Source organism: Corvus brachyrhynchos, unplaced genomic scaffold (genome assembly GCF_000691975.1).
Source record: "Corvus brachyrhynchos isolate BGI_N302 unplaced genomic scaffold, ASM69197v1 scaffold370, whole genome shotgun sequence".
In the NCBI taxonomy this organism is placed as follows: domain Eukaryota; kingdom Metazoa; phylum Chordata; class Aves; order Passeriformes; family Corvidae; genus Corvus; species Corvus brachyrhynchos.
In genome coordinates this window covers 1,785,894-1,801,935 of record NW_008235977.1, presented here as the reverse complement: position 1 = coordinate 1,801,935, position 16,042 = coordinate 1,785,894, and the positions used below count along the sequence as shown (strand labels likewise).

Here is a 16,042-nt window from a genome sequence, read left to right as displayed (position 1 = left end):
CCCGGGGGCACATTCACCCCCGCCAGACCCCACCAGGCCGCACCGCGGGGTCGCGCACCTTGCCGAGAACAAAGCCGCGCGCCCCGCTAGGCAGGTGCTCCTACAGACCCTGCCCTGGCGGGGAGCAGCTCAGTGATAAACGGCCATAAAGCTACTGGCACTCACTATCTAAAAAGCGCTGCTGGTGGTTTGGTGTAGTGTTGGGTTTTTTGGTTTGGTTTTTTTTTTTGGTTTTTTTTTTTTTTTTCTTTTTGTGTGTTTTGTTTGTTTGCGTTAATTCAGGTACCTTTAATACCTTAATATCTATCACTATCTTTAAGCTCTCTGCTGCATTTTAGTCCCTGTGGGACTGCTGCCCCAGCCCACTGCAGAGCACACCCAGCAGTGCGGGTGGTGCTCACCAGGGAAAATAGTAAAATATTTAATAACTAACCGAAAAAAAACCCCCTTACTGTGGCGTTTTATTTTGTTCCCCCACCTCCCCCGAATCTACAGAGACAGCAAAATCAGCTAAGGCAAGGGGTATTTACATATGAGGGAAGTACGAAATAGCTATACATGCAGTTGCATTTCTATCCTCACTGCTGAATACTTAAGCCTCCCTGGCTCCCCCAAAAGAAACAAAATTTACTCAGTTTTCCAACAGTATTGGTACCATTTTTATTTGTAAAAATAACCATCTGAATGCATTGCAATAGTAGCTTACAGTTAGGGTTCTTTATTACATTAATACAGCATTCAGTAGTTGAAAAAGTTATTAAACTGTGCTTGAGAAGATTCAGGTTGAATTCCAAGTCAATCACTGAATTTAAGTTTTTTCCTCATTTCATATGTAACATATTTACCCAAGTCCTTAAACTTCAATTTACAAAAGCAAACAATACCGACAAACCCCCACCGAAACCATCAAACAATGTTTTATATCGTTTATTACAAATGTTATGCAAAATATAACACTGGCACCAGATGTGTATCACCATGGTTTGTAAAGATATATTGCACATGCTAAAGCATAAAATATAAGACAAAACCTACAAAACATAAGATATTGGCTTTAATATGTAGATCACTGCATAAGAAATGCATAAAATTACATTTTATACACACACTCAAGATTGTCACTAGTTTAAAACGCCCTTTCCTATAACACTGACCTAAGGTTTACTTTTTGTGTAATAAGAAAGCATTTTCAGCACTGCAAAAATTATACATTATTCCTATAGAAATTTAGCATATTAATTTTCATTTCAATGCAGGTAGAAGAAAAAGAAACACTTTATACATTCAAAGAAGGTCTGAAATGAAAATTTACTGGTAATATATTGCTTTCATAACACTCAAATAAAAAAAAAAAAAGACAAGTTTCACAAAACATTTCCATTATACACAAATATAAAAAGGCACTCTAATATTTCTTACATGACTAAGAATAAAAATCACAATTTTTTTTTAAAATCATCCTCAAATACATAACCAAGTTTCTCAACAGTACAATGGATAAACAATTCATTTCATGTGTTTGTTCTAATTCAATAACCTGGCAGTTGTTTACTGCATAAAAGTACCAAACACATTTTATGGTGCCCTTTTAGTAGCGATGAACAGAAATCCCCTGAGCTATTTCACAGCAATTTCAGGCAGTCCAGAGGTTGTAACTATTTATGAGAGAGACTTGGGAGCCCATCCTGCTCTGGATTCCACCTGCAGCTGTGGTTAAAATACAGGATGAAACGATCCTGCCAATACACCTGGGCAGGGAGCTGCCCCTCCCCAAGTGCCTTCTGCTGGGTGCTGACACAGAAGTTGTCCATGTACTGTAAGTTGCAGGATCCAGGGTTAAGTGCAACAATTCTGTATGATTACTCTTGTAAGAAGTCCACAGAAAGGCAAGGAGATTATTTACAAGAGTAACATTACTCCCATGCTTAAATACCTGCCCTAAACATTTAATTCTACATGTGATAAATTACAGATTAATGTGCTAGCATACAAAAAAGGGATTCTGGTAACTCACGTGAGATGTGGGACAGGCCAACACCGAGCACTTCCAAGTGTCTCACTCATGGCAGTTTTCCTCCTAAATCCAGGACCCTCAAAACGTGACCTGTGCAGTGCCCTTGAGGTGCAAGCACAGCGTACGTTCCTGTGCTTTTTGGAATGCTGCATCCTGACAGCATGTAGGGTTTCAAGGGTAAAGGTTAGATTTGGTGCCTGGAAGGACCAGCATGACTCAGAAATAAATGACCTCTGCTTCTGGGATGCACTAAGAGGCAGCAGCTGTTGCACTACACAGTTACCAGCGTTACGAGGTATCGCAAATAGAAAAAGTTTTGGTAACTGTATGGTAGCAGGTAAAAATACTGAAACTTTTTAAATGGCTGCTTAAAACAATATAACAACTCTTTATAAAGAGGGCTGGTTTTCTCTTAATGAAGCACTGTAATGTAGGATAGCGTAACTTTCTGTCTTTCAGGGTGAGACTTACAACTAATCCTGCCAAGAAGCCTGCCTACATTTCTGCTTAAAATAAGATTAAAATGCTGATTCTGCTGTTAGACAGGTGGCAGCTATTTCCCATATGTTTGTTTTCAATGTCATCATTCCACATGAAAAACCCCCAAAATTTGGGATTACTATTCATTTTGGAACAGCCACCACTGAAAATTTTAAAAATTGATCTCTACTCTTATTTTCAGTGTTTTAAGTAAGGTGGTTATTGCTTTTCTGCAATTTTTAAAAGCAAAAATGCTGAGAAAAATAAATTAAAATGTTATTTGGTGCTATTTCTGAGGAGAAAACCAGGGGTTTTGGTTCTCTGTCATTCTACTGTAGAAACTAGAGTTAAGAGAAAAGAGGGCGTTTTTTGTTGTAAACTTTGGAAAATTTTTAATGTTCAAGGAAAAAAATATTCAATTTTAGTAAGGCAAAATAAACTTAATATATAAATATTTTTTCCCAATTAAAGAACTGAAATCTACCAATAGATTTTCAACAATTCAGCGCAACAGGGCTAAAAACTGCAAGTAAAATTAAAATTCTTGCTTTTCCTTTACCCTGCCAAAAGCGAGCACCGAGGAAGCTCATCTCTCACCCTCCCAGCACAGACACAGGCCTGAGACAAGCTGAGTGTGAATCACAGGAACACCTGACTCCATGCTCTACCACCTCCTCTCCCCTCTCCATCACAGCTGCATGGGTTTTCTCACCTGTCTGGCAAGGGGCTGGATCCCTTTCAAACAAAGGAAGGTGTTTTGCTTTCTGCTTTTTCCCAGCACAGCCAGCAGACCTAACCTTTGCATTCCACACAAGATGGGATCTCTCCCAGAGTGCATCCACCCTTCCTTTTGCTCCTCAGGCCCTCAGTCTTGCCAGATTCACATTTCATTTCACATCATTCCAAACAGTATGAGTGAATGCTAACTAGGAGAACAAGCCATAGTTATTTTTCCTGGGCATTTGTTTCATTTCAAATAAATAGAAACACATTTACATTAAAAGTATATGAACATATTCTTAAGTCTGGAAAAAAACCCCACCTGTAGTCAACACATCATCAGTTAAAAATGTCAACTTGAAACCTGTGTCATAAAATGTAAAATTCACCCAAGACTCCTATTACCTCAAAAGTTTATATTTTTATCATTTAGAAAAAACTACTTCATTATGTCACTCACATTTGAAGAAAAAAATAAAAGTAGCAAAGTCTTCAATTTAATTACTGAAGCATTTTGGTCCTCTTGGTACGGCTGGTTAGTTCATGATAGTTTTTTGTTTGTGTTTTTTGTTTTTGTTTACAAAGTCTCATTCTTCCTTTTGTACATCTGTTGCAGAGGAGGGTCGGGGTCCATTTGACCTAGAAACTTTGGCAGAAGGAGTAAACATATTCACAAAGTTGACACTGCTTTAAAAGCTGGTGACAAAAGGCTTTTTCGTCTATCTCTGGTCCCCTGCACGGTACACTGCTATGTTTCTGGTGTTTGGTATTTCAACTTTTGGTGTTATGCTTTCACTGCTTTACCTTTGCTCTGTTAATCCAAACACTGGCAAAAGTATTTTAAAATTCAATACTGTTTGCAGCAAAAATAAGTTATTTAACCACAGAAAGGGAAAAAAGCGCCATTTAAGTTGGCAAATCATTATAAACTTTTACGTACACCTTTGTCTACACCTGATTTCTCCCTCTCTCCCCTTTTTGTTTCTGGTACTGGATTCATGATTAATGGCTCAGGTGACAGAAACATCTAATGACCCTAATTCTGTAGTGCAAATAAACCATACACATTTGTGCTGAATTGAAAAAAAAATAAGGGCCAAGTGATTTCCATTTTATAGAAGTGATGTCCATGGGAAAATATGGTGAGATGAGCAGAATTTGTTCTTAAGAGTTAACAACTACATTTTTCTAATTGTGTACTGCAACTAAGAACTGTAAAAAGTGCCTTCTGTTTGTTTAAGTGCTTAATACAGGCAGAATGTAAAAGGTTTCATTTCCTGTAGAAAAGTAATACAGGCAGTTTTAAGATTATAACTTTACCTTTGGTTTGTGTAAAAAATTATCTAATTCACAGAGCCCCTGGAAGCAGGAAACAGACAAACATAGGAAAGGGGTGATGCTCGAATCTGTGAAGGCTATGTTGGAAATAGGATTGTGTACTAAAGGTGCAGCTAAAACATGAAAGAACTCTTTACAAACAGTTCCCTGTTTATTTGTGCTGTCAAAAAGAAAAAAGGCATTTTCTCTTTTCTACTTAAAATAAGAGGTAGAGACTTTCCACAGGGGCACTTTGGGCCTAAAGAAAACATCAGGAAACTGAAAAGCTGCAGAACTCTAATAGGAACATGTTCCAGTAAATCCCTCTAATTTTGTTATTTAAAGGCTTGATTCTCATCAACACTACAAATCTTTCAATACCTACTTGTCAAGAATAATAGTTAAGAATATAACTGTGGGATTTAAGCTGTTTAAAAAGACAAAAATTAAAGCTGAAATGAAATAATAATGAAAAAAGTTTTCAAATACCAATGAGTCAAAATGTTTCAGAATCTGAATCATTTTCATTGTACCCATCCTCTGTTCCTATGTTGTTACTCAAGGGCTTATTGTAAGAGTTAATGCTACCCATAGTGGAGCCATCGCAGAGGTGTGTCCTGCCCAAATTGTCTTTTTTAAAACAAGTGAAGTTGAAAGCCGTCACTGAGCTGGAGGGAGAAAAAGGCATCATGGTAGCCAAAATGAGTGCCAGGCAGTCAGCCACGTCTTTGTTAGGAGCACAAGCCAGGGCTGGCGTATGACCTGGGCACAAACGCAGACAAGGCAATGGTTAGTATGAGGGCACCCAGGGCACCCAGCATTCCTCAGTACATCTCTAGGGACACCGTGGGGAGATGTATGGGGGTTACACATGCCAGGCAATGGTGTTACTCACTCACGTGGGACATGCTGGGAGATACAGGCTGGGGGCACTGCAGTCACCGGGACCACAACAAGCACTGCTTGTGTGAAACCAGGCAGCAAACAGACTGCACCAGTGGAATCAAAGCACTTGCTAAACAGTTCTACAGCACAGACAGCACGGTCAATACAGAACACGGGGAGTACAGCAACAGCGACAGAAACTGGCATCGGTTTCTGTGCGTATGAACAAGCCTCATTCTGAGAACAACGACTTTCATTAAACATGAAAGATACTAGTTTTAAAAAATTTTGATGTAATAACAAACAATTTTAAAGTTTGTTGTTGAGTATCTACTCAACTTGGAACGCAGTTTATTTAGGAATTAAATTATAAAAGAATTAGACCAGTGCATGGGATACATGGATAGCAGGTATGACTACATGGATGTTTAGTTACCCAAACGTACATTGTGTTAGAAGAATAATGGCTGTATTCAGCAAGCATGACACACTTCAAATACAGAGCTAATATGACTCCAGTGTCAGTCAAGCGAAGGACTGGGAAGCTACTAGAAGCTTGTCTTCACTGCAGTTGCACTTGGCTCCTGTCCAAGCACTGCCCCTTTAGCAGCTCTTCACGTACAGGAGCCATGGAAGCCAGTGTGCTTATTATACTTGCTGTCTGTACATTTTACAGGCTGCTGTGCAGAACTCTAGCACTTTCCAACAAATCCTCCTTTATGCTAAGAGCTGAAAAATTCTTTTACAGATGGTTAAATCTTAAGCACTGCAGCAATAGCGATGTGAGGCAGTGGCCACTTCTGGTACCTACTGCCTCGAGTAAGCCAAGATCTGCAGCGCAGATGAATTTGGTAGGCAAAAGTGAATACAATTTTTTGCAAAGTACCCATATTTAAGCACTGACTGCGGTCAGTGCATTTCCTCTTCCACTGAGTTCCAAGTGTTAATATTCTTTAGAATATTAATATGCACATGCACCAAGATTCTACTTGAACATCTCTCTTTTAAACTGTGCATGCTGTTCCCAGAAACACTAAATGTGTACAAAATTTAAACTTAATTTCAATTTGTTACATACAGGTTACCTGGACTTGTATGTACTATTTTAAGGATAAAATCTGTGGTTAGAAGCTAGTCTGGTTCATTTTTCTGTCCCCTATCTCTAAAATGAGGTTAGAGTCAGATGACTTTCATGGAACTCATTCATGCAAGTATAGCTAGGTAGCATTTGGTTTATAGTAAATACCACTCAGTTCTTTTCATCCATAGATCGCAAATGTCTTGCAATCATGGGTGAGTAGTAGTATTATTACTTTACAGATATGGAAAGATGAAGGTACCAAATTGTTACATTAATGCCATTAAGTTAGTATTGTAAGAAAGACCAACTTATTTCAGGAAGATATTTTTAAAAACTGTAATTGTAGAATCATATCCCTCTATGGTTCTTTGTAATTTTTAGCGAAGGACTTCATCGAAGTATGAAGCAAAATTATTTAATTTAGTAACTAATTATGTATTTTACGAGGCAACAGTAATTTAATTGCATCTTGGATTAGATCAGATAATTGGCAAGCACAAGGTTTGATCTCAGAATGAGCTGGGACACACTCAAACATATGTTGATGGTTTTCTTCCTACCCATTAAAACATGCGCTGATTGAATGCAAAATCCTTAATTCTTCTGCAAGGTGTCAGAATTATCCGGTGCCACTTGCATGTTTAGGAAATTCAAGTTACCACTGCACTCAGGCATTAAAAAAGACTAGCTGTTGACAGTACATGCAAAATGAACAGTAAAAGGGACCACTGTGATGTTTAGAATAAATTTTTATACTAAAGAAAAATGAATAGCATCTTTTTAATTTTTTTAAATAGGTACTCACACAACTCAGTGTCTGTTCTTGGAAGGATAAAAGCATCAATGAAGTCTATCACCACCTTTTAATTCTATTGCTTCGGTCTGTTGTAAAATTACCTGTTGTGTCCTACTGAAGACTGTCAAATAGTATCATTTACTTACCATTTTCATCCACTGCCAGGACACAGGCCCCTTTGGCCAGCAACTCTTCGACCACCATCTTTAGGCCATTTCGTGCAGCAATATGAAGAGGTCTACAAAAGCATAACAACTACATTCAACTTCAGTTTACAACAGATTTTCTAAACAAAGTTAGGCAATGCTTAAAGCATACCCAGCATCTGAAAGAGAATGTTTTACTTCCTTGGATCATTAGAATTATATTGTAGACACTACATATTATTGCAGGCTTTGAAATAATAGTCTATAAAATAGATGTGCAAGCACACAAATACTTAATACTTTCTAGTCTAAAGACTTTCTTTTAAAAGTTCTCATTTTTGCACTGTTTGCAGCACACAGTTGATATTTAAAAGGAAAATGAATCCAAGACTGAAGAAATGCCTGTGTTCTGTCCTTAATTCTGGCTGCTACGGACTATTCAATATCACTGTATTGCCTTTTTATCCTTGAATATTCAATTGCTAATCTCTGTTACTGCAGAGCAGCTGGAAATTAAAAATAACCATTGGTTTGCGCCTTTCCTGGCCCAACACCCAATGCTCCTGTTTGGGGACAGCTAGCAGGATAGGAAAAACCTTTTCATATTGGAAGGGGGGAAAAAAGGGCTAAGATGGAATGAATTCTTCTGCAAGCTCTACGTGATCCGCCACCTGAATTAATTGGTTGAATCTCCTATGGTGGGATTCCCCCATGCCAACAAACAGTTGCAGCTGATAATGTAAGCTATGTACAGGAGTTGCACATAAAATATCACCTAAAAAGCCTTCTGAGAACTGTCTGTACCACCTTAAGTCTAAGTAAGTCTAAAAAATTATTTAAATTTAAGTAGAATCTCAAAAAGCTAGAAAATGCCAGCTGTATACTTACATATTTACACATTTTGATATAGTCTTCAAATAAATGACCTCATATAATTTTTCCACCAGATCATGCATAGAAATGGCATCAACAGAATCAAAATTAAAAGTGAGAATGCAACACAATTTGGGGTTTTTTTCAAGGGAAAGCATTCAAAAAAATCAGAAATTAACTTTACTGTTCTATGAAATAATCTGAGACATGAATTTGAAATGCTAAACTGGAATATTCTGGTAAATCAACTGAACTTGAGAGGATCAGGCTATACTTACGTCTGCAATGCATTATTTTTTGCATTAATAAGGCTCTGTTCTTGTATCTTGTCAAGTATTAACAAGGCACATTTTTCATGACCCTGTAGTCAGGGAAAAAAAAACAATAGTGTTAATTTGCTGAGGAGTCTGAAACTGAGGCAAAAGAAATGTTACATAATAAAAGTGAAATTTAATAACTCAAATTGAAATACAAAACACACTGCTCAGTAAGACTGTGTAGAAGGTGAACTATGGGAGCCTTAAAATACCATTTGTGAACCACCACTGCTGGGATGTTTTAGCACATTTAGAAATGTAGACATTCACCTGTCTTTCAACCCTGCATTCATTAAATATGAATTCACTTCCTCAGCTTTCAGAGGATGCTGCGTTTTCTCTTGAGAGAGCGTTCAGTGGATGATTTATCAGAACTACACAGTAACAGAGAAAGGGTTCATCTCAGAAACAAGTACCATATCTTCTGGGTCTTTAAATGCCTTTCTGTATTATTAATGACCTACTACAAAACCCCTTCAGTGTGAGAGGGCTCTAACAATGGAATTTTGGGAATAATACAGATCCAGGCCTTATTTTGGATCCTGTTTCAGCACAGCAAGTTGCAGATGCTGAGCCTACAGTCCTGGCAGGTGAACAGCTGCCTGAAGGACCTTGAGAATTCAGCAAGGCTCATGTGTCTGCAGAAACTGGAGTAATATGATCCCACTGGAATCCAATCTGTGGATAGTAGCAAAAGAAAAGGCCCAGGAGAGGGAATCCTGTGGGCATTTTTTCTTGCAGAAATAGCAGTAGAAATTAAGGAATTAAGAGGAAGAAGGGGTAGGAAGAGACACCATCACCCATCTAATCAATGCCTCTGGTTTTACTCCGGCTTTGTTACGGGAAAATTTTGGGCTCCTTCCACAGAAATTGTAGAATAATAAAAAATACTTCTATTTTTCTTTGTTACTGAACCTGTTAAACTGTTTTACAGTGAGATTATCTGGTAAAACCTTAAGGGTTTCCTTTACTTCTCTTAGTGTAACTTACTTACGTTTCAGCTGTCATAGGAGCCATCCCTATTTCTCAATGTACAATACTTTAAAACAGACTAGAGAAAAAGCTTGGAACAATGTCCCCTTCCTCACCACAACATTTCCATTGCAGAAAAAAACCTGGGAGCATAAACACACACAAACATTCATACAGACTGATGAGAATAAAACATAGAGAGGTCTTCAACTTACTTTACTGCTAGCCAAGTGCAAAGATGTATTCAACTCCTTATCTTTTAATGTCAGGTCAGCCTTGGCAATGTTCACCAAAAAGTCTGAGGTATAGAGTAGAAATCAATGAACAAACCGAATGGGCAGATGAACATGTCAAAAGAGAGGAAAAAATTACTATTTCAATGTACACATGCATACATGCTAATCAATTAAGGATTTATATGATGTAAGCTTTATAATCATGAAGTTAAATTAGTGAGTGAGAACAAACTAATCTTGTGCAGTTAATCAGCAAACAAATGTGGAGCTAATAGCTTGTTTGTGGTGCCCCAAACTGTCAAACATACACTGATCTTAATTTATTTATGAACTTCCCTATTTGCAGATCAGCAAATTTTGCCTGAATCACCTCTGCCTGAGAACAACTGTGAATCCTGCTTTTGAAAGGACTAAGGGGATATAAAGAACTTGGGATGCAGCCTGGGCTGTTGAAGCTAGAGAAAAGGGAATTGTGCAAAGCCCATAGGTCCCCAATCTGTATGGCAGTAGCACATAGTCTAGCCTGGAAAAAACAGCTGCTGACAGCTGCCTTTTCAAGAATGGGACTTCCTATAAGATAGGACAGGAAAAAGTTACATAATCTTTTTCACACATGCAGCTTTACTGCTCCAAAAAATCAAGGAAGTAAACAGGAGAATAGAATTACTACTCCCCTTGTGCTCTTTACAGTGTGCTCTTAGGAGGAAATAAGACTCAAATTTATTGCAAATGTTCACCAAGACTGCCGAGAAGAAGAAGTAGTATTTTTTAGTGGATGAAAAGCTATCCTCTTACAGAAAGTTATTATCCACATAATTTCTTTTCCTTCCTCCATTTTCCCAGGATAACAGAGATTACCCTGTGGGGCAGTAACTGCAGAGCAGAGGGACAGGGGCAGGGCTGCACTCACCGACGGCGCCCACGTGCCCGTTGTGAGCTGCCATCATGAGCGGTGTTCTGCCCGCGTGGTCTGTGGCGTTCACCTGCGCGCTGTGGCTCAGCAGCAGCTGCAGGCACTCCACGTGGTCGGCGAAGGCTGCGGCGTGCAGGGGCGTCCTGGGGGAGCAACACCCACAGAGCTTTTGCCAAAGAGGGACAATATTCCCACCTCCTCAAAAACCTCAAAGTGCATTTTATTTTTTTTCCTGTCAAACTTCAAGTTATCCCCATAAGAAGGTTGTAATAGCAGCAGCTGAAGCAAGTTAAATGATATTTCCAGCCTCCAAAGGTGCATACGATAGCATGGAGATACAATACTTTGGAGAATCTTGTATTAGCACCCTATTTATTTTAACAGAGCATACTGTGTGAAAAGCAGTACAATCCCTTGTTCTTACTAATCTGATTTTACATTTTTTTTTAGCAAGCCTCAGTTGGGAAGAACTATCTGAAAAGAACAGATCCATTATTTTTAAATTGTTGTAGTCAAAGATACTGCAGCAACAAGCCACAGTAACAGCAGCACTATAAAAGGCAGAAGGAATCAATCCACTTTGAAGGTTATCAGTTTCTACAAGACATAGACACTGGAATTCATTCACTGTGGCTCTTTGGCATTTTGGGTCTGAAGGGTGACTACTAGAGATGAAAGATAATTGGTACACAGCCCAGTTCAGTGCTGCTCCAGTTTTGCTTATCAGCAAAGGTGAGGTGCTCTTACCCTCAAAGAATTAAATAATCACTGTTACTGAGGGTATTAAATTTGTTTTAATCAACAAAAACAATGAGTGTTCACTTTTTAGAATTTCAGCAATTTTAATTAAATATATATATATGTGTATATATATATAGTGAGGAGATTCTCAATGTGACAAATGAAGGATTTGGCTGAATGCCCATCTCTTGCTGTAATAGTATTATTTTGCTGCATAGATATTTTCCATTGTATGTCCTGAGAATGCCAACATAACATGAAAACTATTAATGAAACACTTTTCTGTATGTACATAGTATCACTCTGTTCAGCAAGGATAAATGTGTTTAAACATTTAATAAAGAAAACTGGTGCAGGGAAACAGCCTATAGCCATAGCTGTTCTAAACAAACAAAATACTATTTCTTTTATATTTTTTTTCATATATACTCTTACACTGAATACTTCATCACATTCTTGCTTGGAGTGAGCCACCATTTAACTGTGCTGCAGTGTAAACTGCTGTCTGAAAGAGTCAGCATGACAAGTCTTAGCTCAACTATAACAGATAAGGATCAGTGCCAGAGGTTCAGAAAAACGATGAAAAATACTAAATGGAGTAATGAAATGCAGTTTGTTCAAGGAACTATTACCTTCCTTTGTCATCTTCACAATTGACAATGCTGGCGTTGATGGCTCCGATGAGTAGTGATGCACAGTTTTCATGATCATTGATTCTGCCAAAGAAAATACATTTTTGAAAAGGTCATGTCTACAAATTTTTCCACTTTCCAATATTAGTTTACTTGACTTCCCATTAATATTTCTTAGTGGTTATTTCTAAGTTACATGCCTTTGTCTTAACGTTTTCAGTCACACTTCTACATATTCATCATCTCTCCGTTTAACCAAACTGCACCTGCTACAACGGATTTCAATCCCTAATGCAAAGCTGATCCTTAATTCACTATGGACAAAGGTAATTTCAAAGTCCAGAACAAAGCTAGGATTAAAACCTTAGTATCTTAAAATCCTTAGTCTGTATGTGTAGGGGAAGATGAAACAGGAAAGCCTTATAAATATGATTGCCTGACAAAAGATTTTGGGAATATGAAAACTACAGGCAACATCGAAATGAAAGCCACTTTTGAAATACCAAGTCTTAGTTACTGAACAACTGGAAAACAATGGTATGGCCGACTGAAGGTAATCCCCTCTTGATGGAACAATACCCTCTGCTTGCAGGCAGGTCCAAGGGTCAGAGCAGACCCTACTAGCTCAGCAGAAGGGGTCCAAAGAGTAGTTTTTAGAAGTTAAGATGTAACACTCTATGGTAATATAAGAACTCTTATAGGCTGTATGTAAATGCTATAGGATTTGTATCTTGTATTAGATTGGTTAGTGACAATTAGAATATTCAGTACAGAAGATGATTTATTGTATTGTAACCAGGACTTCAGACATTCCTTACTACTTCCACTTCCACTCTTGCTCTGACTTCCACTCTTGCTCTTACACTCTCTCTCTCTCTCTCTCACCCACTTACTCTCTTGCTCTCTTGGGCCTGCTCAGAGCTGAGTCTGGCAGCTCTGAGCAGTGCCCCTATACCCACACCCTTTGCAATAAACCCCCTGTGTCCCAAGATTAGACTATAGAGATCTCTCGTCTCCGTCACCGACCGTCCCGGCCGAACCCGTCAGTAACCTACATGTATGTCAAACACACCTGGACGTGGAAAGCACTCAGTCATAGACACTTACATGTAGAGAGATTTCATCTAACGTTTAAGGTACTGAAAACCACATATTTTCCCACTCACACACTTAGCATTTTGATTTGATGGATGTGTTCAGTTAATACTTTTTCCAGTTATTACTAATTTGTCCATTTCATCATGTAAATGAACAGGATTTATTTACAGTATTGGACACACAGTATAGCTAACACACTTCCACATTGGACTAGAAGTGGCTTTCATTTTACATTTGCATGCATGTTTAAATTGCACACATTTTAATAGGCTTGGGAATTGCATACTTATTTAAAATAATATAAATATTGACTTATTTTCAAAGCCATCACTAGAAATTCTGATTTAAAATACTATGTTTCAGCCACAAAGAATTTTATTTCAAGTGATCAGCTTTAAAACCATTTGCTCATGCAAATAATTTCCAAAAAAGCTCCCTTTATTCTCATAGTGCTACCGGTTACAGACATATCCTAAAGCAACATGCATTTGTTACTGGAGATTTCTACTTACACGGCACAGTGCAGTGGAGAGAAGCTATTACCATAGAACTTGTGGAAAAGTTTTTGTTCCAATAGTACCTCTATGCAGTTTTCATGACCTGTGAGAGAGCAGATATTTCAATGTTGCACAAGGTAGTTCACTTAATTCATATTAGGCTTACATGGGTTGGAATTTAACACTTTTAAGTTCAAAGTTGAACATAATGTGTATATAAGCTCTTATGTGATAAACCAGTGGATTTTTTTATTCTACGGCAGCAGCAAGATAGATCTGGACTAATATTAGCATTTACTGGAAAAAAAAGAAAAGAAAAAAAGTTCTTTTTAATGTGATGTCATGTATGTTGCATTACATCCAAAGTTTAAATGCCAATACTGAGAAGCTTTATCCTTATATTAAGTAACAAGTTCAGATTATCCAGTTTAAGATAATCAGTTCAGTTCAGAATATCCATCTATTCACATGGTCTCTTGCACCAACAAGGTGACACTCAAAGGAGCATTCTTGGTTGCACAGATATCAATTTCATCATGGACATGAATAAAACCAGAATTTCATCCTGGCTTCTTGTGACGTGAGGCAAATGAGCTGCAACATCCCTGGGAGTTATCACTGGAAATTTCCGGGGCCTCTGAGCTGAAGGGTGCACATAGTAAATGCTAACTACACACAGCAAACAGAGATAATTTGTCTCTTCATTTCAAGCCACTCCACGTGTTGTTACCCCTTTCCCCTACAGCCGAGGCCACCCTTGACCGGGGCAGAAGTCCCGGGAGAGCCTTACCATTGTAAGAAGCCCAGTGCAGGGGCGTGTAGCCCTGGTTGTCCTTCAGGCTGCAGTCCTCCTCGGAAAGTGCCACCTGCAGTAACTCGCTCAGCCACGTGGCGTGACCCCGAGCTGCTGCAAAGTGCAGAGGTGTCCTGCCTCTGGCATCTTTACACAAAATAGAGACCTCTTTCTCTAACAGCATCTGAACACATTCTTCATGCCCAGTCATGATCTGATAACAAAGAAATGAGTAAAGAAGTTGACATAACACAGATTCTTCCCCAGGAAATACAGAATGTGATTGATGCCTGTGAACATGAAATGGTCTGGGATGGGATTCAGCAGCCAGAGATTAAAATCCCTTTGCTCACTTGCTGAACTGCTCACTGCAGTTATCATAAAGTTCTGTATAAATATCATCCCTTACATCAGCTCCACATTGGGTAAGAAGCTCGACTTAGCTAGGAAAGTCTAGCTTAGTCAAGCTGGACTAAAAAAGATTAGATCTACCTCAAGTTTCACTGCCTCTAGAAAAAACTTACAGGACTTCCTTGCACCATTCCATGTTCTCTAGATTTAAATATCCCTGTATTTATAAGTGAGTCATAGTCACAGTAAAACAAATAATAAAGGATTATAAAAATTAAGTCACCCCTCGATGTAAAGCTGTGCATCCCAGGAGATCAGCTGCATCTACAGATGCTTCTTTTTCAAGTAATAAAGAAACAGCATCAATGTGCCCATATGCCACTGCAAGCATTAGTGGAGTTCTAGGAAAAAAAAAAGAAAACCAGAGCAGTCATAGCTATAAAATGACATACTGCTTGTCCCTGCTATAACTTACACAGAGAGAAATCAGGAAACCCTGCATTTCTTGCCACTCCTACCCACAAACCTGGTTTTTTTCACCATATTCATATATGACACCCGAGTGAAGACATTTGCATGAAATTATTAAGATGTTTAACAACCAACTGCCATGACTGAAATAGTAACAAACCCACTTGGTAAGCAGTTTACAGAGCAACATCATTCAAGACAATCTGTTCTCTTAATAACCTACAATTTCTGTCACCTCCAGTGACACATGAGTTTTACAATACCAAGTCTTGTGAATGCATGTCCCTACTAATTACCAAGATGACAATGACCCAAAGTGTTTCTTTTGCAAATGCTGCACAGTTGCTTAAAGGGGATGAAGGGACATGAGGAAAATATGCAAGCTAAAATTCGGACTAACATATCTTTCATTTTTGTCTGAAAGAGATCTATTCTCCATCTATTTTTAGGCAAGACTAATACCATTTAAAATTATATGTGCAGACATTATATGTACATTATATGTTCCAGACACCCCAAATTAGTTCCTTAAACCATTCACATTTTCACGTAAAAATATATCTTATCCTCCCTCTATAACTGCCATTTAACAAGCAGTAAAGTTTTTGTAGGAACATCTCAGATGCGTCACCTCAAATAAACACCGTGTCCTACTGCACCAGTCTAATGTACCAAATAAAGCCTGGAATAGCAACATTTTAGAACAAAA

At 38.3% G+C, this 16,042-nt stretch overlaps 1 protein-coding gene across 7 annotated transcripts in view; it reads right to left on the bottom strand.

Moving 5' to 3' along the window:
- Positions 1-635: 635 nt before the first annotated feature.
- The window catches only part of ANKRD44 (ankyrin repeat domain 44), a 71,433-nt gene continuing 56,026 nt past the window's right edge, over positions 636-16,042 (bottom strand). For 3 of the 7 annotated variants that reach the window (XM_017728523.1, XM_017728516.1, XM_017728524.1), the window contains 9 exons: positions 15,146-15,263; positions 14,509-14,725; positions 13,734-13,821; positions 12,124-12,207; positions 10,748-10,893; positions 9,817-9,899; positions 8,591-8,673; positions 7,440-7,531; positions 636-5,293 (listed from right to left, as the gene is read on the bottom strand). In XM_017728523.1, the coding sequence (XP_017584012.1) occupies positions 5,028-5,293; positions 7,440-7,531; positions 8,591-8,673; positions 9,817-9,899; positions 10,748-10,893; positions 12,124-12,207; positions 13,734-13,821; positions 14,509-14,725; positions 15,146-15,263 (1,177 nt within the window). In that variant the 3' untranslated portion in view covers positions 636-5,027. Of the gene's footprint in view, positions 5,294-6,084; positions 7,186-7,439; positions 7,532-8,590; positions 8,674-9,816; positions 9,900-10,747; positions 10,894-12,123; positions 12,208-13,733; positions 13,822-14,508; positions 14,726-15,145; positions 15,264-16,042 lie in introns of those variants that run through there. The other 4 variants (XM_017728547.1, XM_017728530.1, XM_017728550.1 and 1 more) reach the window with 4 other exon arrangements.